This window comes from Manis javanica, chromosome 5, assembly GCF_040802235.1.
Source record: "Manis javanica isolate MJ-LG chromosome 5, MJ_LKY, whole genome shotgun sequence".
Classification (NCBI taxonomy): domain Eukaryota; kingdom Metazoa; phylum Chordata; class Mammalia; order Pholidota; family Manidae; genus Manis; species Manis javanica.
Window position 1 is genome coordinate 73651022 of NC_133160.1, and position 25247 is coordinate 73676268.

The 25247-nt window shown below is 33.2% G+C and overlaps 1 protein-coding gene and 1 long non-coding RNA gene across 6 annotated transcripts in view; one reads left to right on the forward strand and one right to left on the reverse strand.

The window, feature by feature from the left end:
• USP53 (ubiquitin specific peptidase 53) overlaps nucleotides 1–25247 on the forward strand; it is a 71508-nt gene that overhangs the window by 41847 nt on the left and 4414 nt on the right. For 2 of the 5 annotated variants that reach the window (XM_036993078.2, XM_017671341.3), the window contains 12 exons: nucleotides 730–864; nucleotides 1523–1636; nucleotides 1715–1797; nucleotides 4021–4126; nucleotides 4529–4675; nucleotides 5476–5625; nucleotides 10233–10395; nucleotides 10864–11013; nucleotides 11430–11576; nucleotides 12893–13631; nucleotides 14599–14675; nucleotides 24947–25043. In XM_036993078.2, coding sequence (XP_036848973.2) covers nucleotides 730–864; nucleotides 1523–1636; nucleotides 1715–1797; nucleotides 4021–4126; nucleotides 4529–4675; nucleotides 5476–5625; nucleotides 10233–10395; nucleotides 10864–11013; nucleotides 11430–11576; nucleotides 12893–13631; nucleotides 14599–14675; nucleotides 24947–25043 — 2108 coding nt within the window. The remainder of the gene's footprint in view (nucleotides 1–729; nucleotides 865–1522; nucleotides 1637–1714; nucleotides 1798–4020; nucleotides 4127–4528; nucleotides 4676–5475; nucleotides 5626–10232; nucleotides 10396–10863; nucleotides 11014–11429; nucleotides 11577–12892; nucleotides 13632–14598; nucleotides 14676–24946; nucleotides 25044–25247) is intronic. The other 3 variants (XM_073237113.1, XM_036993081.2, XM_073237112.1) reach the window with 2 other exon arrangements.
• Nucleotides 813–7622, reverse strand: LOC108403953 (uncharacterized). Its single transcript, XR_001854826.3, has 3 exons — nucleotides 7324–7622; nucleotides 2124–2180; nucleotides 813–910 (listed from the first exon to the last, which is right to left on the reverse strand). It is a non-coding gene; the product is annotated as an uncharacterized lncRNA (long non-coding RNA).

Consider the following 25247-nt stretch of genomic DNA (forward strand, 5'->3'; position numbering starts at 1 on the left):
ATAGAAAACCATGTTAACACTTTTAAATCACATATTCTTGAATGATGTTTCCTCTGTTTCTCAGACTTAGGTTCAAATAATTCTCTAAGTGAGGGAAACTGATAACTTAAAAACAAAAAGCTTTTTTTAAAGGAAAACTAAAAGTGATTATCTTTTTTCTCTTAATCTTGTAAAGTGTACATTTTCATTTTTAAAAAGCAAATTTAATGATAGTGGGAAATTACTATTCCATTAGTCTGTCATTTTTTTTGAGAAACAAATTCTAAAAGTTCGCTTAGCTTTTTCTTTTTTTGTTAAGAATAGTGAGTTCCTACTAGTATTTTTGTGATTATATCTTTATTTTTGATTAACATAATCTTAATTCCAAAAGTATACCTTTAGATTTAAGGCACCTTTCTCAAAACTCTCATTTAAACAACTTGGATCAGACAGAATTCTCAGTGGAACAGCTTAAAAATGGGCTTCACCTCAGCTTAGTCAGAATCTATGGGACCTGAAAACACTACATCTTTAATTCTTATACACACGAACATTGATTTAGAGAGTGGGGTAACATTTCTACACATTACTATTACAAATAATTGATTTTTGTGTGGAACTTTAGAGTGAAAGACTTTATATTACTTTCTGAGTATAGTGTTTTGAGTTTTCACTATATTGTAATGAAACTATTGAATTGCTTTTGTAGTTGTTAACATTAAGCTTACTGATGTACTTACTGATTCCCAGACAATATTTGCACAGTTTCAACATAGTCGAGAGAAAGCACTTCCTTCAGATAACATAAGGCATGCTCTTGCAGAAAGCTTCAAAGATGAACAGCGATTTCAGCTTGGCCTCATGGATGATGCTGCAGAGTGCTTTGTAAGTATTTCTGATAATCCTTTAGTTGGGATAGTAATTTGTTTTCCTTAAATGATGCAAATTTTGAGATAAATGAAACAATAAATTTATAACAAAAGAAACCTATCACAACAGCTCAGTAGATCAGTGTTTTCCCTACCCTTCAGTATTATAACATTTTGTCACTGATATTTTTATATAGACTGTCCAGATGATCCAGGTAGGATTTTTAAAATATTAAAAATATTAAAAAATTTTTATTTTTAAATTCTCAATGTGAGAATGCTAGAAATAATAGGAAACTATTTTCTAATATTTCTAAAGAACAGAATTCTATTCCATCTTTAATTTTTAAAGATTATTATTTCTAGATGTCAGCCACCATGAGATGATTTTTTAAAAGACTTTAAAAATCTTGATTAAAAAATCATATCCTACATTATAATGTTTCTTTCATTGAAAACGTTTTTAAAGCTAACACTACACAGGTAAATAGTTGAACATTTGAAGGATTGATTAAAGAGTAAAGCTGAAAAGCTGACAATAAGTTTGGCACTCTTAAATTTAACACTGGATAATCTCAAAAAGATTTTTAAGTTTGTAAAGTTAAAAAGAGTTTTATTTTGAAGTATCCTCTGCAAGATTCACAACTCATTTGTCTTTTATTTTTTTAAATTAGGAAAATATATTGGAGAGGATTCATTTTCACATAGTGCCAAGCAGAGATGCAGACATGTGTACCTCTAAATCTTGTATCACTCACCAGAAGTTTGCTATGACTCTGTATGAACAGGTGAGATGGCTTAACTATTTTATTAGATATTATATTTATGTTTTATGGTTGATAAATTAAACCTATTTTTATCTGTAGTGTGTGTGTCATAGCTGTGGAGCATCATCAGATCCTCTACCTTTTACAGAATTTGTGCGGTACATTTCTACAACAGCCCTATGGTAAGACCCTATTAAAGTATATTTACCAAAGATGTTAATAACACATTTAAGCACATTGAACATTTATTAAACCACAACACATGTGAATATATACTCTGAGAGTCACAAATAATGCTACCACCAGAAGTACAAAATGATATCTGTTACAGTTGCATGTTTCTGATTTAGTCAAATATATATAACACTTAATGAAATATACAAACTATTAGTCAAAATTTATATCTATATCTATAGCAAGTTTTTGGAGCTGTGAAGGTGAGCTTAAAATGGCAAGCTCAATGGTAAATGGTATGCATGATTTCTTCATTTTTGCTAAGGTGTGTTACCTTTGTAGTGGCCATGCCTCCTGTCAGCTCTATCATGTCACTTCATGGTGGTAGAAGCTACAGTAAGCAGAAAAGAAAGAATAAAAAGAAAATAATCCTCCTTTAGGTTTATTGCATTTAAGTTCTCAACATTCACCTAAAATAAAAATTTGCCATGTCTGTCTGCTCCCTTCTGTCCTCTCTCCCTGTCCATAAAACATTAGCTAGTTAGATCCAAAAATGATCCCTAGATTTTACATAAAAAGAATTTTTCTAACAGATATTTGAGAGTATGAATATTTGATGTATGATAACATTGAATAAGATAGTAACTATTTGTAGAGTATCTTAATACAAAAGACAAAGTATGTTTCAATAAAATTATCAGAGTACATTAGTACAACAGTTACTAAATGCTACCAATATTTCTTTCACTGTGCAAAGTAAATATTAGATGGTCATCCATTTCATTATATTATTAAACTTCTAGGCTTTTTTAGATATAACACATTATTTCTTAAAGAGTATTGAATAGTAACAATTTGGTTATTTGGGTGTGTTTAGTATCATTTTTATATAAACAGAGTTGGAAAACATTGGATTAGAGAAACATTCCCTAAACTTTAGTCAATTGTAGGCTCATTTTTTTCACTTTGTATGAATAATAGGATACTGTTTGAACAAGACCACAAATTAAAAACTAAAATTCTTTAAAGTCTATTTTGAAACATGTAAAATTACTGTGTTCTGAGGCAGTATCTTAGGTAGTAAGAATACAGCTCCATCAGTCTTTCCCTTGGTCCACACCACAAATTGCAAAAGCAGTTAGAATTAGAATCTCTCTCTCTTTCATTGGTAATAAGAATTGAATAACTATTACTGAATGCTTGCTATGTTCTGGCTAAATTGTTGCTTTTAATTTTAACAAAAACACTCTTTCATTTATGAAAAATAGGTTTATAAGGTTCATCTGATAAATGAATAAATTAAGATTGAAACCCAGGTTTGGTTTCAGTTCACATTCAAAATTTGGGTAACTGCTACACTGATGCTTTCAGTTTTGCAAAATCATTAAGTGCAATTTGAATGAGCCTGTCAGATTTAGTGCTTTCTGGTATACTTGGGGAGTACTTTAGAGGATAGGTAGTTTTAGTGGCTATTGAATACTGTATATTATTTAAGCCACTGAAGTGTAAAATATGTCCAGCTCTAGGACAGTTAACATTACTCTTAAGTAGATCCTGAGCATCTAGAGTGGAAGCTAGTAAGGGTACTTGAGCTTACTTTACATTTCTTATTGGAGATGTTTAAATAGTTGTTTAAAGATACTTAATATTTTGATAGGTAAAAGTTTGATTCTAGGGAAGGTTGAATGAAAAGTATCATAGATACCCTGCCTAGGCTCTAATGAATTGTTAGCATTCATAATAGGAACATAAAGGCACAAGCCTGGCTTAAATAGCTTGGGTTGTGATTTTGCATTAATTAGCAAAGGACCCATCTCTTAGTTGACAGTGATAACTTTGTTTCTGAAATTTAAGGGCTGAGAGGGAGCTTTTCCTATGATTTGTTGTTCTTGTTAAGCCAAAGTTGAAACTCAAGTCCCCAGTTAAATAATAATGTAAAAGAAACATTTGACTTAGAACTACCTTCAGGTGGAACATCTTACCTTGTTCATGTAGTTCCAAATGATAGTATAGTTTTGTGTTATTTTATTCCATTCTTGATCTAGTGTTTTTCATCATACTCCTGCCGAATTTTATAATTTTTTACTTTATGGTTAATTTTTCAGACAAAATCACGTTTTAAGATAAAAAGTGACACACCTGTATTGATAACTTAGTATTTTTCATGTATAATTCACTAGATCTTTTTAAAGTTCATAGGCCAGATTTAGGATGGCTTCGTTCTTTTCTAGCAATGAAGTTGAAAGAATGATAGAAAGGCACGAGCGCTTTAAGCCTGAAATGTTTGCAGAATTGTTGCAAGCAGCAAGTACAACTGATGACTACAGAAAATGTCCTGTAAGTGTGATTCGGAGAATATTAATGTTTCTGTATTTTTAAGTTCTGAAGTCTACTGTTTGACTAAAGAGTTTCTTTTTTTCTTTAAATAACATTATGATGGTATCTTTCTTTTCTCATGTAATATTATTAATGGCTGCAAAGGTTTTATTCTGCCTTTTTTTAGGTTGAATACTTGTTTTAACAGATCTTACAAAAACACCAACAATGAAAAGTACTTGGTTTAAGATAAACTTCCTGTTTAATCAATAGTGTGAAGACAAATAGTTTGTTAAAAGTCTATTTTACTATCTTAAGAAATACCCAGATGTTAAGATTGTTGTGTAATACAAACTGTAAGGCATTACCTGTGGTGTATCTGTTTTGTAATTTTAAAACTTGGTGTTTTGTGTTTTTCTCTAGAGTAACTGTGGCCAAAAAATAAAAATTCGCCGTGTTTTAATGAACTGCCCTGAGATTGTTACCATCGGTTTAGTCTGGGATTCTGAGCATTCTGACTTGACTGAAGATGTTGTTCGAAATCTAACAACACATCTCTGTCTTCCTGGGGTACCGCAACTGTTCTCATTCTCTTTGTCTTTACATTTCTCTAAAACATGTTCATATATTATAATGCACTCTTTTCAGAACTAAATTTTCTTTCTAAAGGAAATGCTACTCAGTTATAACTGATTGAGTTAATCAAATTAGCCTGACTTGGAATGCCTTTCTTGCATAGACCAGGAATGGCTTTCAGTCACAAACTGTGTCATGCTCGATCCTTGTATCATCCTAGAATGATGATTATATGGTGTGGTGTGTGTGTGTGTGTATGTGTGTGTGAGAGAGAAAGAAAATGAGTATAAATATAAATACTAATCTGGAAAGGTTTAATGTCTAAAATTCATCTATAGCATTGATCTCAATATGCTTTATTACCGTCATTCACATATTTCAGTTGCCTTATGTTACAATTAAACTTTTAGATAATTATCATGTAGGTAATATGTTTAATGTATATTCAAATAATGCAATTCAATCAAAAATTTATCAGGAAATGTGTAATTTATCTCACATTTTGAGTTTATTTACATAGAGCATTAATTCTGTGCTATTTGCGGAGACTATGTTACGGAAGTAAATAGTAATGAATTCATTTTATTAGATTTAATGTTTCTTAGGGACTAATTAAAAACAGTATTTCTGTTAATAGGACAGTGTCTGGTGTTTTCAAGTACTAATATAATACTGAATTGGGGCAGCATTCATGAAAAATATTTTTCATACATAGTCAAATACATGACTCATAAAATTATTGTTCCTCCTTTTTTAAAATATAAAGTATTAAATATATGTTATTTTTTAAACAGCTTTTTTATAGGGTTACTGACGAAAATGCCAAAAGTAGTGAACTTCATCTAGTTGGTATGATCTGTTACACCAGCCGACATTATTGTGCCTTTGCTTTTCATACCAAGAGCTCCAAATGGGTATTTTTTGATGATGCAAATGTGAAAGAGGTAAGTGACACTTTGACTAACTGGAATAATTATTGGGATATTTACTTCTTAGGAATAAATGATATAATAAGGATATATATAATATATGTGAAAAATAATTACACTTAAAATAATGATTATGATATAAAAATACTTATATAAAATAACAAATGAACTTGATCATAGCATCATTAAGTTTATACTTCCTTTTGTTAATTTTTGAAATCTGGATTATTTTGAAGCCAAGTTTTAAACTAGTCCATTTCTAGAATAATAAAAAGGCAACTAACAGATGTTAGTATGCAGATATGTCCTTGTCAGTGATCCATATGTACGTTCTTTTGTCTGATATGAAGTTGCTATATGTATTTCTTTGTAGAGGATTCACGACTGCTTTATATAACTACTGACAAAAATCTGCTTGTTTTTTTTCTGACTTTTCAAATTTTGTATGATATTTATAATTTGATATATCTATTACATCTTTTGGTAAATAACTCAATCAAACAATATCTAGAAAACTATTGGATAATACTTCTTAATAAGGAGTATTCATTGGAATCATCTTGGAGCTTTTTAAAGAATACATGTACTTGGACTTTGAATTCTTGATTCAGTGGTGTAGGAGTAGGGATCTGAATTGTTTTAAAGTTCTATATGAGATTCAGATTTTGCTATAGTTGAAGACTGTTGATCTTATCTACACTGTTTTGAGGCTTAATTGGCTCTGAGAATCCTATTAAGTAGTAAACTCATTAAAAAATACAAGTTATTTCAAGTAAGCAAATGATGTACAATTCCATTTACTTTCATTTTAATATATGTATATAACAATAGGCCATTTATCAGTACTATGGTCAAGTCAGTGAAAGTTCAAATATTTGGTATTTAGTGAACTTCTAGTTCCACACATGAAGGATTAACTCCTTTGGAAATAGCCCCTCCAATATTAAAATTTGAAAACCAAATAGGTGAAACCTCTTATTTAGACACTGGACAACAATTTGAACAGAAAAAAGGGAAACAAAAGACATGAGCCCTACACTTACTCTGTTTATGGCCTAGAAGTAGTTTCTGGGTTGCAGTGCAGAGAGGAGGAATCCACGCATAGCCCAGTAATCTGACTGAGGTGAGGAAACTGAAATTGGAGTACATGGAGGCCAGGATGGCTAACATTCACTGGACAGATGACCAGGGAGAAAGCTGCATAAGGGAAAGCTGTGGAGATTGGCAGAGGTGTCCCCTTTAGTCTTTGGCTGAACAGTGACCTGCCACGTGTGGGGCAAACCTGCACAAGGTGGGGGAAAGAACCACTGGAAAACAAGGTCAGACAATTCCCAGATCAAGGCTAGGAGTAGTTTGCATCCCCACCAAGAGCAGAAAGACATTCTAATACACAGGTTGGGCATCAAGTAGAATCCTCAGAAAAGTATCACTTCAATAGTGGAGCTAAATTATCCCTAAGTTGAATATTGCTCTGGATCTGACATAAAATGCTTAAAATGGAGCCTTCAAAGGACTGTGCAGATCTCAGATAACTACATGCCCAAAGACCAACACTTTATAAAGGAACACAACAAAATTCAGCACCCAAAAATGTAAAATTCAGTAAAACTTCATTATTCTATTTCAAAATAGCATTCAATAAAAAATTACCAAATATGCAAAGAAGTAGGAATATAGGGCCTATACCCTGAAGGAGTAGTAATAAAAACTGACCTGCTTTGCTATCCTGTTTGTTCTAATCACATGACACGGGTGAAAGAACAAGGTAGGGAAATGCACACCTTCTATTCTCTCAGGAACTTCATCAGCATCTTGAAAATGATGGTTCAGAGTAATAACCAGGTTACTCCCAGGGTAAGTTCCAGGCCAGCTCTAATATTAAATTACCAAGAAAAAAAAACGTCAAAAAATGACAGAAATGGAAATATCAGCAGAATGTTAAAACTGCTATTTATAGAGAGAGCTATTTAGATAACAGTTAATAAACATGAACCATAAAAATAACCAATAAATTGGACTTCATCAGAACGTTTTCTCTTTTTTAAGATAGTTTTAGGAGAATGAAAAGGCAAGCCATAGAGTAGGAAAAATATTTGCCAAACAGATATCTATTAAAAGCTATATCTAGAATATATAAAGAACTCTTACACTCAGTAATAAGACAAATCAGTTTAAAAATGGGTAAATGATTTGGACAGTTCATTAAAGAAGATACATAAATGGCTCTTGAAATGATATTCAGTATGTTATTAGGCACAAAAGAAGTACAAATTCACTTCACAATGAGTTACCATTACTCACCTATTAACAATGGCTTAAATTACAATGACTAACCATACCAAGAGTTGGCAAGATGTGGAACAGCTAGATTGCTCATACAAGGCTGATGGAAATGCAAAGTTGAATAGTCACTTTAGAAGATAGTCTGTCAGTTTCTTACACGTACAATCTAGCAATTCCACTCCTATAAAAAACATGTCCTCACAAAACTTGTACTTGAATGTTCATAGTAGTTTGTTTCCAGTTTTGGTTATTAATGAATAAATTCACATGTCCATCAACAGGTGAATTGATAAGTTGTGGAAAAGCATAGAATGGAATATAATACTTGGCAGTAAGAAGGAATGAAATTGATACATGCAACAGTGTGGAAAAAAATCTCAAAAGCATTATGCTAAGTGAAAGAAGTGAGATATAAAAAATTAAATACTATGATTCCACTTACATAAACTTCTAGTAAAGAGAAAAGCAAAGTGACAGGAAATCATATTATTGGTTGTCAGGCACTGCAAAGGGTATGGGGGATGCAAAAGAAGTTTGGGGGTGAGGATTACATGATTGTATAAGTTTGTCAGAACACATCAACTTTTACACTATAACTGGATAGGTTTTTTTATCCATGTATATTATACTCAGTAAAGCCAATGAAAAAATTTTGGTATTCGAAAATCAACACTTCACTTGAGTCACTTAGTATTTTGACGTAGTCAGTGTGTAGCAATATTCTGGCCCTCCTAGTTTGCTTCCACATAATTTAAATTGTCAATTTGAAGGAAAAAATAGGTGTATAGTCACCCTGTGACTTTTATGTTTGTTCTGTTTTCAGATTACTTTAGTTCCTCAAATATGTGAGAATCTCAGGTAAGGAGGATAAACAGCTAAATATGTAGTTTGAAAGGCTCCTCTGGACTTTATTTTTAAAGGCTTCTGTATTTTCCTTCCCTGAAAAAGCCAGTATAATAAGAAAGCTTTGTTTGTATTTGTTTTGTTTTGTTTTGTTTTTAAATCAACTTCATAGAGGTATAATTTAAAAACATAAAAATGTACCTATTTTAAGTGTACATTTTGGGTTTTGATACCTATATACACACTGATGTAACCGCCACAGTCGTTATGTAGAACATTTTCATCACCACAGAAAATTATACCATGCCCCTTTACTGCCAGTTCTCCCTGGGCCCCGGAAAAATCACTGATCTCCTTATAGATTAGTTTTGCTGATTCAATAATTTTATATGAATGGTCTTCTACAGTAGGTATTCTGTGTTTGGCTTACTGTGCTAAGTAAGCATAATGCCTTTTAAGATTCATTCATGTTGTGTGTATTGGTGCTTCATTTCTGTTGTTGTGTTCTACTTTATGGCTATATAACAATTTACCCACTCACCTGTTGACGTATGAACAGTCTTTGTGTGAATGTATTTTTTTTCTATTGCTTTTAGATAATACCCAGAAGTGGAATTTCTGGGTTGTGTGGTAAGCATATGTTAATCTTTACAAGGAACTGGCAAATTGATCTCCAAAGTCATTGTACCAATTTACATTATGATAGTTTTAGTTACTCCATTTCTCAGCAGGATTCCAAGTTGATAGTTTTTTAATTTTAATCTTACTAGTGGATGTATATTACCATCTCACTGTGTCTGTTCAGATGTTTTCCCAATTTTTTTCAAATTGGATTATCTTTTATTAGTGAGTTGTAGAAATTACTGATTCTGTTCACCACTCCATTATTAGGTAGATGTATGTGGCTTGTTTTTCTTCATTTTCTTAATGTTATCTTTCAAAGAGCATAAGTTACTAATTCATTTTGATGAAGCCCATTTTATAACTTTTTCTTCTGTGGTTTGATGTCCTGTCTAAAAAATCTTGACCTTCCTCAAGGTTGTTAAAATTTTCTCTTCTCTTTTCTCCTGTAAGCTTTAAAGTTTTTCCGTGACTCACCATTAATTTTTGTGCCTCATGTGTAATGGTGTCACACTTCATTTTTCTCTTGTTCTAGCACCATTTGAATAGATTCTTTATATTTCCCATTAAATTGCCTTCAAATCCTTGTCAAAAGTCAATCAACCATATATATGAAAAGCTTTTTAAAATTTAGTAATCCAGATCTTGATACAGAAAGTATGTACTTCTGTCCATCAGTTTTCAAAATGTTTAAAAGATTTTTAGACTAGTTACTAAATAAAATAAAATTAATCATATAATGATGAACAGTTGAACTGCTAATATCTGAATGTCTTTAAATTTTTTAATATACAGAGAAATTCAGTCTTTGCCTTTTCATGTAACACATTAATCACAAGGTTTTGTTTTTATTCACTGTGGTTTTTTTTTAAAAGGTTGGACCTAGATGGAAAGATGTGGTCTCCAAGTGTGTCCGATGCCACTTCCAGCCACTGCTCTTGTTTTATGCAAACCCAGATGGCACAGCAGTTTCTACTGAAGATGCACTCAGACAAGTCGTCAATTGGTCACGTTATAAATCCATTGCAGAAAATATGGGTAATTCTTTGTTTTAGTTTTATTAGTGTTTTTCTGTCATCACAAGTCACACAAGGAATACTAATATCCCAAATAAAAAATGAATGTTGAAGATAATTTCAAATTTAGTTTCGTTGAAGCAGAGTTCAGGAGAATTTTAATACTTGTGAATTAATCTTTATAAAGAAATATTTCCTGATTAGTGGTGTCTGAAGCACCCTCAGGAGCTCCCCACTGTTATGGTCACACAAACACAGAAGGTGATACTTGGCTGGTAGCTTTTTCTAGCAGTCAGTATTGAGATTTTAAGTGACTTAGCACACTGGCCATTTTTGGATGCATTGAAAAACATGTAGAAATCCTTAAAAAATGTCATACTTCTGAGTTGTTACATAATTTTGTCTACACTATTAAAAATGTCTACAAAGGTGATAGAAACATCTCTTCTTCAAGTGGGGAGGTAGGTACATTTTTGTTTGTCTTTTTAAGGATGTGAAAAACCTTCAAGTTGTAAGTCAGATAATTCAAAAGAAAATGGATTTGGTGATCACGCAAAACAGAGAGAAAATCAGAAATTTCCAACAGATACTTCATCATTGAATCGGAGCCACATTCAAACAAGTGGTGGTAGAGGACCAGGTATATGTTTAAGTTGTCATTTTTACATTGTCCTTGAGAAGTTAAGCTTCCCCTTTCTTCACTTATTGAGTCTGTAGTTCCTGATAAGTAACCATGGAAAAGGAGGGTGCTTACTAGTTTTCCATGACCATGGAGAAAAAGTAACAAGTAGGTAACAAAGTTTTGCCTTTTAATGTGCGCATTTCTCTTGAGACCTATAGTTTTAGCTGAACAATTAGACTTAACCAGTGTTTGAGTTTCTCCATGCTTTCAGAGCCGTAGTAGTTTTTAAGCATAAAAATCAGTTTGTTATATACTTTAATCTGTATTTTGTATTTAATATACAGCATCTTAAAACATTTATTCGATTTGTACTTTTATTGATGAATTTGAAAAGTGGTCTGTATTCATTATTATAAGACTGATTTATTTTACAGTTAAGTCAAGTCACAGCGATCAAAGGGAAAAAATAAAAGACATTTCTAGAGAATGTGCTCTAAAGGCCATTGAACAGAAGAATTTACTTTCTTCACAAAGGAAAGATTTGGAGAGAGGTCAAAGAAAAGATTTGGGCCCACACAGAGGCAAGTTAAGAACTAATAGCATGCATTTGAAAAGCGGCGGGTAAAATCTCATTTTTAAACTCAATTTTATAGCTTTAATACATTTTAATTTCTTCATTTATTTATTATGTAAATGTGTTTATTGTATATCTTAATATGATTTCTTTAATATACCTAGTAAATCTATAAATGTAAAATTTTTCTGGTTCTTATTTAATTCTAGACTGAAATTTTTGTGTTTGTTTTGATGTTTTAACTTGACTTATAATTATAAATTCAATTCACCTTTGGCACATTCAAATAATAAGGAAGGTTGTAAAATTAAGTGAGAAGATCTTCTTTTCCGGCAACCCCTGACATTCCCTCTGTTGCATTGTTAGTAGTGTCTAGTTCATTGTGAGCATGTCTTTTTCTTTATGGTTTATGCTCTTTTCTTTATGAACATAATGTAATTTGGTTGCTACTGCTAGACTTTTAAAAAGTGATTTAGAATCTTTGCTGCAGTGACATCCTTTCACATATACCTTTGTATACTTTTTTTTTTTTTTTTTTTGAGAGGGCATCTCTCATATTTATTGATCAAATGGTTGTTAACAACAGTAGAATTCAGTATAGGGGGGTCAACGCTCAATGTACAATCATTAATCCATCTCAAGCCTAATTCTCGTCAGTCTCCAATCTTCTGAAGCATAACGAACAAGTTCTTACATGGTGAACGAATTCTTACATAGTGAATAAATTCTTACATGGTGAACAGTACAAGGGCAGTCATCACAGAAACTTTCGGTTTTGATCATGCAATATGACCTATAAACAATCAGGTCAAATATGAATATTCGTTTGATTTTTGTACTTGATCTATATGTTGATCCCCCATTGTATACTTTTTTTTGTATAGCCATAGCATAAAATTCGTTCAGAAGAATTGCTGGGTTGGGGTGTGTTTATTTTGAATTATGACAAATGTGGTTGAGTTGCCCCTCTAAAAGATTGAACTAGTTTGCACTCCCTCCAACAGTGGTTGGATGTCTACTTCTTCACACCCTGAGCAGCAGTTGGTTTAACAAACTTGTAAATCTTTACCAATATAGAAGGTAGAAAATATATTTTATGATTTTCATTATGAGTGAGGTAGAGTACTTTTTAAACTGCTTTAATTTTTTTATGATTTACTTTAGAGATCATTTTTTCAATCTCAAAGAACTATGTAATATAATTTACATACTTATTATTTACTTATTACTGCCTAAAATTTCTTCCCAAACAAGATATTTGGCTTGTGACTAAAAAAGTGGCTCTGAAGAGTAGTTAATTTGTATCTTTACTTATTTTTAAAGATTTGGTTGATGAAGACTTTCCACATTTGAAGTCTGGATCACCTCCTGCCCCACATGGCTTTAGGCAATATGGGAATCCACATCTATATCATAGTCAAGGAAAAGGACCATGTAAACATGACCGAGTTGCTCATCAGAGTCAAGCTTCTGCACACATACTGAGTTCAAGTAAATCCCAGAGTCTTGCTCCAGGAGAGAAAATAACTGGCAAAATTAAAAGTGATAGTGGCACTGGATATGATACAGACAGCAGCCAAGATTCTAGGGATAAAGGAAGCAGCCATAATGGCAACAGTAAAAGCCAGAACCGTGGTTGGAAACCTATGAGAGAAACATTAAATGTTGATAGTATTTTTAATGAAAGTGAGAAAAGACAGCATAGTCCAAGGCATAAATCAAATATTAGTAACAAGCCTAAATGTAGCAAAGATCAGAGTTTTAACAATTGGCTGAAAGAGAATCCAAAGCAGAAATGTTTAATGACCATATACGAAGATGAAATGAAGCAGGAAATAGGAAGCAGGAGTTCCCTTGAATCTAATGGAAAAGGAGCAGAGAAAAATAAAAGCCTCAAAGACTCTAAAGTTCATGGTGATAGTTGGCAGATGCAAAGGACTGAGTCTGGATATGAAAGCAGTGATCATATCAGTAATGGATCTGCTAATTTGGACTCACCTGTTATCGATGGAGATGGTACAGTAATGGATGTCAGTAATGTTAAAGAAGCAGTATCCTTCAGGTAATACACAAACTCAGTGAGTGATTTTTTTCCCCTGCCATTCTCTCTTGTTATTTGAGGGAATTTTCCCTCAAATGGAAACCTTGAGTTTCTATTTTTAATAACTTTTTCCTGATATTTAGGAAATTTAGAAAGTACAGAAATATGTTATCATTGTTGTCACCAGAAACTTGTTACAGACTACAGGTTTTTAAAGCATAGATTTAATTGGTTGCATCTCAGTCATTAAACTAATTGTTTAATTCTTCAATCTAATGCTCATTATTCCATCTCTATCATCTTAACTCAGAATTGGGGTTATTTTTTACTATCACAACCCAGTTTCACAGAGGAGATATTTTTCCTTTACCAAACGTAAAACAATACAGGCAAATAGCCAAGTTTGTGTTCAATTCTTAATACACTTATCATATTACTGTTATCAGCACATTTGAATGTCTCTGTGTAACCTCTAAAACATGTCCACAGCTTAATTGGTTGATTTCTTAGGCTGGTCTAACCACTATTTCTGCTTTTAATGCATCTGTATCTTAATTTGATAGTAGCTGGTGTTTTACCACATTTACTGTTGAAAAGGCAGATTTGCAAAATTCAACTGCTTGTGTTTTATTTAAATAATTATTCCAATAAAGACTTATGGAGATTTCATTTGGCAGGGTAATTTCATAAATACTTCTTGGAAAGAGGAGAAAGATCAGGATTTTGGAATAAGGTAGATTTGGTTTTTAATCATGGGGCAAATTGATTTTCACAGCCTTAATGTCCTATTGTAGAATGAGGAGGATAGTAACTGTTTCTAAGTGTTGATCTGAGATGTAAATTAAATAATGTACTTTAATCCCCTATACCAGCACATGGCATATAGTAATTGTTTAATAAATGTGAATTCCTTTTTTAATTAGAATAAACTAAAATAGTAATCCTAGATAGCTGATGAGTTTGGTGTGTGTTTTGTTCTGTTTTCTAGTGACCAGAATAAGATAAACAACCTAAATATAGAATATGTGAACTGTACCTCTCAACAGAGCAAAAACCCCTTGGAAGGTAAAAATTTCTGTGAAGTATATTGTATTAGTAGCAGTAAAGAATAAATTGTGGTAACAAGAATAAAGAAGCTAACAGTCCTTTTACTGATAAGTTTATGAGCAGTAACGATTTAAGTTGGGAGAGTTCATGCTTAAAATATTTTAAAGGGTGGAAATAGCTACTTCAGGGGATGGGCAAAGGGGAGTTGTCAGTTGGGGGTAGGCTAGATCCTAGGCTATGCAGTAGTAATGACCTCAAAAATCCCAATGTTGTAACACCAGTTAGTTTCTTACTCATGATATGTGTCCACTGGAAGTCAGCATGGAGCCTCTTCCTAGTAATCACTCAGAGCTCCAGTCTGATGGGACTTCTTTTCCACAAATGCGTCTCTTATCATTGCAGTATTGAGGGGAGAGGAACTGAAGAAGGACACACATGGAGAATTTTGTGTAATTCACATAAAATTACAACTTCAAACCAGAAGTGATACATGCACTTCCACTTACATCTCATGGGCCAAGGCAAATCTTACAGCCAGGACTCATTTCAAAGAGAGGGGTAAAGTGCATTTCTTCAGGCACTTGGAAGCTGAACTGAAATACATGTGAACAGTCCTAGTGTCTACTACAGAAGTTAAGGGCAAATAGAAAAACATGATAAACAGCCTGCCAGAAAAGTTCAGTTTGGAGACAATAAATATGTAATGGTGTGGCATTGTTATAGGTGATTTTTTAGTGACACATAGCAGCCCAGAAGCAAAGAAAATTAGGTGTTTGAATGTGTACAGAATTCAGGATTGCTACTGAGAGGATATACCTGAAGGTTTTCGGGGAGAGGGATCAAGGAAAATGAGAAGCAAGGGGATTATTGAGGTTAAAATAAAAAAAAGTTTTCAAATTTCAGAATTCAGAGGATTAGAAGGGATATAATTTTTCACATTATAAAAAAAATAGCTATGAAGAGCAAATTTTTAAGTTTGTTTCTAGTCTTACAATCTTTAGGGCTTTTGTGGGATTATTTTCAGATTGCAGACATTGAATATATAAAATGTTAAATTATTTTGTTTTCATCCAATAGTATATCAGAAGGAAACATATATATATATATATTTTTTTTAAGGAAATAACCTTCCTTTCCCATATAAAATGTCTCGCCTGTTTAAAAAATCTGATAAAAGTCTGTTTCCAAGTATTACAGGAAACAGTAAAGGAAGGGTTGGCCAGCAATCAACTGCAGAAGTCAGTGAGACTGAACAATAACTACAAGTTCAGTACTCTTTACAGAAATGATGCTTGTTTCCTGATAGTAATAAAAACACAAGATTATATGGAGATTTTGATGGTCAAGAGCTTTGTAGTGGGTTTTCCCATTTAATGTGAGATTATGTATGTAACCCACTTAAAAACAATTTTTTTTAATTGGAGTAAAGTACACATGACAAAATTTGCCATTTTAACCCTTTTTAAGTGATAGTTAATGGTATTAAGTACATACACATTGTTATTGTTACGCAACCATCACTATCTTCCATCTCCATAACTCTTCATCTTCTCGAACAGAAACTGTACCTATTAAACAACTCCCAATTTCTCCCTTCCTCCAGCCCCTAGCAGCACCATCCCCCTTTCTGTCACTAAGAATTTGACTGTTCTCAGTACCTCACATAAGTGGAATCATACAGTATTTGTCTTTTGTGACTGCTTATTACATTTATCATAATGTCTTCGAAGTTCATCCATGTAGTATGTATTAGAATTTCATCCCTTTTTAAGGCTGAATAATATTACATTATAGGACATATAGCACATTTCGTTTATCCATTCATCTGTTGATAGACGTTTGGGTTGTCTCTAACTTTTGGCTGTTGTGAATAATGCTCCTATGAACATTAGTATACAAATATGTGATAATTCCTGCTCTCAGTTCTTATGAGTATATATACCCAGAAATGTAATCTCTGGATCCTGTGGAATTTGTTTAATTTTCTGAGAAACCACCATACTTTTTACCATGGCAACTGCACTATTTTACACTTCCAGGAGTAGTGCAGGAGAGTTCCAAATTCACATCCTCACCAATACTTGTTATTTTCTGCTTTTTTCATAATTGCCATCCTAATGAGTGTAAAGTGCTATCTTAACTGTGGTTTTGTGTAACCTACTTTTTAATTTAACTACATAAATTTTATGTTACAATTAAAACTTAGTTAACTTCAAAGCCTCCCATAGTTATTTCAGCTAGTCATTGCTTTGAGAACCTTTATTAATAATGTTCATGCCCTATGGTATGAGTGTATTGCCCTCCCATAGTCTTGGACTGAGAAAGTGTTAAAGTCGCATAGAAATTTTTTTCCCAAGTTAAAACTTGCTCTGCATGGATTTTTTTTTCAGTACGGCACTATTTAATTTAGCTCTGTGACTTCGTATGATTTTGGGGGTTTTCTCCTATTTCTTATAAAAGGGGGCACACTTACATTATGGACCTGAAGAATCACTTTCTATCAATAGCTTAAAGACGTTAGAAAATTAAGGAGCTCTAGAAATTTTTTTTTCATATTTTGACAATTTAACTCATTTTTAATATTAGTCTATACAAATGTGTTTGTTGGTGGAGAACTTAAAAATCTGTAGTAATCCTATTGTAGTTATTTCACTGACAGAGACACATAGACTTTTCTGCCTGTGCCATTATGGGTTCTACTGCAAAAAAACCTCTTACGTGGCCTAAAGCTATTGTTTGGGAACATTGTTGTAGTTCCACAAGCCATTTAGATCATTTTAGCTGCTTTTTAAAAATGGGTCACTAATGGGAGAATTTCAAATGCTTTAAATTATGTTCAAGACAGAAGAAATACTTTCAAAAGTACATGGTCAGTAGAAAATAGCCCATTTTGGAAGAATGGGTAGTTTGGAATATGCAGGGCTGGAATGTGTATGTGGAAATTGTGTAATGATGGATAGAAGGAAGATAGAAGCCAAATCATGATGAAACTCTCATACTATTTTTAAATCCTGCAGTAAGTGGAAAGGCACCAAAGGGCAAGGAGAGTAGTATACTCCTGAAAAGACTCTGGTGTCAGTGTAGAGGGTGAATTTGGAGCAGTGAGAGAAAAATTAATTAGATATCTACTTTAATAGCCTGGAAGAGAAAAGATGAGGGCTTAAACTAAGGTAGTACCAATGTTAAGAAAGAAGATTTGAGAGTTTATCAGAATATGTGGACAGACAGATGTACAGAATAGGGGAAAAGGAGGCAGCTGGGGATAGCCATATGTGGGACTTAATAAATAGATACACCACTTAACCAAATGAAGGAATATAGGAAGAAGGAACAAAGTTTGGGAGAGTGAGAGGGGATGCCAAATGTATTTTTGTATCTGTTTGGTTTATCATCTGATAAATAGATTTATTAGGCAGTTAGAAACAAATGTCTGGAACTCAGGAAAGATTATGTATTTGGTAACTATCAGCAGATATGAGATTGAATGCTATAAATATGGACTCTTATCACACAGGAAAACTAGAGATTTCAGGGCAGAAAGTATACGAAGGAAGGAGCATAGGCTGTAAGAATGAGCTAAGCACAGAGAGGAGTAACTTTGGAGAAGTTTGAAGAGTAGCTGGAACAGGATGAGAAAATACAGGACAGAGTTATCACGGGGAAACCAGAGAAATGGGGAGCTTCAGGAAGAAAAGGCACAGATAAAGGAGGAGGAGGAATAAAAAGTGCCTGTTTGATTTAGCAGTCTAAGTTATTAGTGCTACAGTAAAAGCAGTGTTAGGAGAACATGAGAAATAGAAACAAGGTTAAGGTAGAACTGAAGTGTTGAGGATTAGTGCTATGATGTTTGTTACTTACTCTTAAATGGTTCAGAAGGGGGGGGGATGTTAATAGGTGAATCTGGATAAAGGATACATAGATTTTGTACTAGTTTTAATCTTTCAACTTTATTGAATCTTTTGAAGTTATTTTCAAGAAGTTAAAAGACTATAGTAGAATAAAAAATAAAAGAAGTAAAGAAACGAATGAATTTAGTACATGTCTGTCAAAACCTTTGCTGTAAATAGCAAAAAAGTGGTACCTGAAGGTGCAACATGGTGTCAGGAGCTTAGTTTTGCATTTATGTTACAGATGGTAAGGAACTAATGATGTACAGAGAAAGAGAAAGGTGTGAAGATAAGAATAGAAAAACTGATGGAGTAAGATCTCTGGAGGTAAAGTGAAACAAGGTAAAGAGGCAGGCTTTGAATCAAAAGGGAACATTGGCGTTTCTGTAATGGGAGATAATGCAGGTACCATCCTCTTCAGTATGTGTTGTGGTGTAGAAAGAAGGAACAAAGCTGTTATGTCTCATGGACTCTTTTCTCCATGAGGTTAATGGTGTCTACTGAAATAAACGTGTTGGGATATTTATAGATTACACATAACAAATCATAAAGGAATTATTCGGCCTTTCACAAACTTTGCTGTTTGCTAGGAGTCTGCAATTCTTAGCTTTAATCCCATGATCAACTGGGGTTAGTTCAAGCTGAGAATTCTGATCATGGAAATGACAAGAATGAAAGAATCAACTGAAATAGACTAACTGAAAAGTTTATCAGTGGTCCAAAAAAACCTGTTAATTCCCTTAATTTATTATAAAAAATCTGTACCTCTACTTTGTTAACTGAAATAACTATCCTTAACTTGTTAAATCCTTTTATTGGAAAGAGTTTGTACATGTACAGAAGTTTGATTACTTTCTCTCAAGATGTTTTTTTTGCAAACTGCAGATTATATTCATTTAAAATATATTAGAAAGTATTTGGAGAAAGAGGTACTTCTAACAGTTAATGTTTGTTTCTGTGTATACTATATTTTCTTAAGAGTTTCATAGACTACTGAGGGGCAGTGTTCACAAATTTCTTCTCTGTTGCTGTGGCCCACCACCACCAAATACGTATTTTTTTTTAACCATAAACTTAGAAAGTACTGATATTTAGTTTGTAGCAAAAAGTATTATTTGCTTTTTCTTTAAATTATAATTCTAGTGAGATTGAAGCAACTGACTCCTGCCTTTCTATTTGACATTATTCCAAAAATAATATGTCTGATAGTGTAGACTATTACATATTATAGTGTCTCTCTACTCTTTTTGGTACAATGGTAATTTTAGCCAAAATATTTATCCATTTAAAGTTTTGTGACTTTTCTAAAGTATTCAATGTTATTTAAATGCCTTTTTGCTGTAAATCAGATCATTGCTTAGACTGTTGTTCTTGAATTTGTAGGCCTTGTAATTATAGTATTACTGTTATTTTCTGAAATCTCCCTATACAACAAGAGTGAAGATTACATTGTCTAGATGAACAGTTTGATTTTTTGTTTCATAAATCTGTTTTAAACCTGGGTCATCTTTTCAAATGAAATATGTATTGTTATTTGATTGTTGGGCTTTGGGTTTTTGTATATGCATTATCAAAGTTAGCATTATTAATTAAAGCTTCTTGCCTTGACATTGAGGTTGCTTCTGTGCAAAGTGTTAAAATCAGACTTAGATTTGCAGGGTACCTGGAGCCAAAATTCCCAGTAAAGACACATAGATGTCTATGTCAGCAGAAGAGAAAAATAACACATCTATTTTTAAGTTAGTCGGAATTCTGAAGTCAAACCACTGGGTTGAATGCCTGCCACAGTGATATTAAAATTCCGAACATACTTATAAAACCTTTGCTGCCTCCTGCTGTCTGTCGTATGGATACTTTAATAACAGTAAAGAATTCTTTAGGAAATAGAGTATTTTTTCTTGTGTTTATGAATACTAAACTTGAAATTATGGATGAGGAAAAATAAACATTCTGAAGTCAAAAATCCAAGTAAGTGGAAAATTATAATGTAACTTCAACCTAACAATTTTTTAGGCTTTAGAGATTGGAGAATTATTGAGGTTCTTTTTTACACTTTTTTTTTTTTTAATCATAAAGTAGCTGTTGTGGAGAGAGACTTAGTTTTTGAGTCTCAGGCAGTGTGTCAAGCTTACCAGCAAAACCAACTAAGACACTCAGGGATAAATTACACCACCCTTTATTTTTTAAGATTTTATTAGTATGGCACTTGATGGACTTGAGATAGTTTGGGGGTGGAGGAGATAAGTATTTGTTTAATTTATACTTATCTAATCCTGGATCTAGGATTTGAGAACATGGTACACAGGGTGGGGTGATTTAAAAAAAGGAAAACGGTATGCTCTTCATGCAGTTGTTTATTAATACTATAGACTTTTGTGGCATGTCTTCTATGTGCTAGATAACTGTGCTAGCTTCAGGGGAAACAGTAAGAAAAAGGAAACGTAATAATAAAGAGCTTTTTGCAATCTAGTACTAAGGGTATTAAATGTTGAACAAATGAATGCCGAACTTTTAGTTCTACTTATTTTTTATTGGGAGATAACATTACTACGTAAGCAGCATTGCATATAGGCATTAAATTCTCATATTTACACTCTTCCCTGGAAATTATTTTAAGATTTAACTTGGAGAGCCTGATCATAAATAAATACAGATTTTTTTCTGTAGGGTGATATTATCTTAAGTTGATTAATAACGTTTTGATCAACTATAGATTCCACTTGAATTGAGTGACAGGGTAGTTTTCTTTTTAATGTGCCAGTACAATCAATGTAGGAATAAAAAAGGCATTTAAGATCAAGTTCTTTGGGATGTTAAAAAACAAAGTTACTGCTTTAATACCTTTGATTTTGTTTCCTTTACAATCTTCAATACGGCCTTTCGCAAACTTTGCTGTTTGCTAGGAGGCCGTGTACACTACACTGAAAGCATGAGAATGAGAGGAAACTAAGATAAAAGAACATGATGAAAAGGTCATCTGAAAAGAAGGGAGAATACAGAAAAACTTGATAGCATTGTACAGAAGCATAAGTAATTAATTGCAAATTCATGCTAATGCCATATATTTTGCTATCTTCTGTGGATATCAGAACATTAAAGTAAATCATGTTGACTCATGCTAATGTCTTACTTTGATCAAAAGGAGATTCTGTGTAACCATCTTGTATTTTGGTGGCATATGCACAAGAGAGCTTGCAGGTAGTAGAAAGAACACTGGTTTTTGTGTTAATCTTGTATTGGTCTGAATGGTGTCATTTACCAGCTGTAGAGCATTGGTTTCCTTGGGTATACATAGGGGAATTGTTTCACAAAATAGGTATGACTGAGACTTTTAAAATACAACTATTTTTCAATAATTAGAATAATGGTTCATAAATGTTTGTTCTTTGTTGTTTTGTAATAGACAGTCTGGCATTTTATTTAGTATAACTTCACAAGTAGAAGTACAGGTGGAGATAACAGAAAGGCAGACAAATGTATCTTGAAATGGTAAGCAAGCGTAGAGTTAAAAGTTAGATATCCTATCTCAGTCAGTTCTCCATTATGCTGATTGTTAATACTGATTTTTCTCAGACATTTCAAGTAACCAGTTTCAGTTTTCTCTCTCAAATCTTAGAAATACAGAGGTACTAACAAGGAAAGAAAAGGCAAGTGATTGCTACAATCCTATCTTTCTATTCAGTTTTCTAGGGTCCTAAAATTGGTAGAAGAGATAAAAGAGAAGGCATAGAAGGAGGGTAGTTCTGTGCCTTTATTGCTTAAATAATTTCCAGCTCATCTCCTTTAGTTAAGCTTAGGAAATTCCTTGTCCAGTTATCACTGGGGGAAATCAGCATTACAAATTTATTTTGATACTGTTTTGCAGTAACATTTATAATAACATATCAAAAGATTGGAATAATCAAAGAACATAGTGCTTTGAATACTTCTGTAATTCAAAGAAGTATTCAAAATTTAATACTTATAGACTGTCATTTTGGTTTCTCTCTGTGGAAAGTCAGTGAGGATGTCACTATGCCTTCAGGCATTCGATTGGAGTATCAAGAATGTCAGAACTCTAGCTGTAGTTTTTAAAATAGATTTAAAAAGTTGGTTTTATGTAATATGTGTGAACTGTAGCATAGGTCCAAAACAAACTTGGAAAGTATTCTTTTAACGGTGTCTCGTTTACCTAGTGTGTTTTTTTTGCTATCATTAATATTAAATCACATGAGCAACATTGTGGTTACTAGATTCTTCCCATTATCAAGTCCCCACCACATACCCCATTACAGTCACTGTCCATCAGCATAGTACAATGCTATAGAGTCATTACTTGTCTTCTCTGTGCTATACTGCCTTCCCCGTGCCTCTACCTGTTATGTGTGCTAATCGTAATGCTCCTTATACCCCTTTTCCCTCCCTTCCCACCCAGCCTCCCCAGTTCCTTTCCCTTTGGTAGCTGTTAGTCCATTCTTGGGTTCTGTGCTTCTGCTGCTGTTTTGTTCCTTCAGTTTTGCTTTGTTCTTATCCTCCACAGATGAGTGAAATCATTTGGTACTTGTCTTTCTCCACCTGGCTCATTTCACTGAGTGTAATACCCTCTAGCTCCGTCCATGTTGTTGCAAATGGTAGGATTTGTTTTCTCCTTATGGCTGAGTAATATTCCATTATGTATATGTACATCTTCTTTATCCATTCATCTACTGATGGACACTTAGGTTGCTTCCATTTCTTGGCTATGGTAAGTAGTGCTGCGATAAACATAGGGGTGCATACTTCTTTTTGAAACTGGGATCCTACATTAGGGAAATTCCTAGGAGTGGAATTCCTGGGTGAAATGGTATTTCTGTTTTGGGTTTTAAAGGAACCTCATTTGTTCCTCCACAATGGTTGAACTAGTTTACATTCCCACCAGCAGTGTAGGAAGGTTCCCCTTTCTCTGCATCCTTGCCAGCATTTGTTGTTCCTAGTCTTCTATGTTGGCCATCCTAACTGGTGTGGGGTGATATCTCATTGTGGTTTTAATTTGCATTTCCCTGATAATTAGCGATGTGGAGCATCTTTTCATGTGCCTGTTGACTATCTGAATTTCTTCTTTGGAAAATTGTTCGATTCTCTGCCCATTTTTTGATAGGGTTATTTGCTTTCTGGGTGTTGAGGCATGTGAGTTCTTTATTTATTTTGGATGTTAACCCCTTATCGGAAATGTCATTTACAAATACATTCTCCCACACTGTAGGATGCCTTTTGTTCTGCTGATGGTGTCCTTTGCTGTACAGCTTTTTAGCATGATGGTTCATGAATTTTTTGACCCCATGATATCTTTATACTCTTAAAAATATATTGAGGACCCCAAAATCTTTTGTTTCCCTAGTTTACATCTGTTAATATTTACTGTATTAGGCATTAAAATCGAAATTTTAAAATACTTATTTATTCATTTAATGAATGACTTACTCCTGCATGATTTTGTAACATCCATATTAGCCTCATTTGGAAAAGGTTGGCTTGCTAAACTATGCAAGCCTTCCAAGTGTTGACACATTTCTTTTTACCTTTTTAAGACACACATTTGTTAATATCACCACAGATACTAGCAGAAAGTCTTTATAGTTACTGGGAAACTAAAAAACTCACGGTGGATACAAATTGTGCAAAATTCTTACATTCATCTAAAAGCTGAAATTTTTTATTTGGCATAAATACTGCCAGTTGTTTTCTTTGAATTGAGTGACAGGTTCACTTCTTTAATTTTTAGGAAAATTTCTGCCAGGTACTCAAGTCTGAACGAAGTTTGTCATCTTTTCAAGTAAAAATGGTGTTCAGTTATAAAGATTAAATGAACTAATTACTATCAACTTCTTACAGCTTGAGTCAGCAGTCAGTAAGTGGTGGTAGAACATTTGACATGTCATCATAATACCCTCTCACCCATTTTAATTAGGTTGAGGTCTCAAATTCTGTGAGGGAGGTAAAATGGATACCATTATCTCATTATATAAATGAGGAAACTGAGATTGTAAGAAATTAAGAGGCTTGCTTGAAGTTACCAACCAGTAAGTAGCGAATCCAAACTTAACCCAAGCTGTCTGTCTTCAGGTGCAGACTTTACCCACCACGTTGTCAGCAGAGTGTCTCACATAACAAGGGAAACATAGGTCTACATGATCCGGCAGGAATAGCACTATTCAGGCATTGCTCACATTTTCAAGTGATAATGAAGTGAGGAAAGAGCCCTTTGTTTTGTATAAAGGATTCAGAGGAGAGGCATTATTTGAGCTGGGTTTGAAGAATTAGTGTTTTTGCTAATTGGAAGAGAATTACATATTTATAGAAAACCTTATGTAAATTTGGAGAATCATAAATAGAATAAATTATAAAAGATCACTTAAATAATATTATTTTCCCTCTCCTCCTTAGGCTTTAGAAAAGAGCTCAAGAACTTGGAAGTAGGTTGTAAATCTCATGAGTTCCATCCAGACTCGCACCTACAAATAAAAAATCCTTTGATAAAAAGGTAATCAAAGATACTTGGAAATATTAAAATATTTTTTATTAAAGGCATGTATTATAGGAACTCTGTCAGAAAGGCCATGAACTATATATTACTACTCTAAAAGCAGTGGGTCTACAGTATTATGCCCGTCTTGTTGGGGAGCATTAAAAGGATACAGAGTAAGGATAGAGGGCCTGCAGAGTACCAGGTACAACACGATTGTTT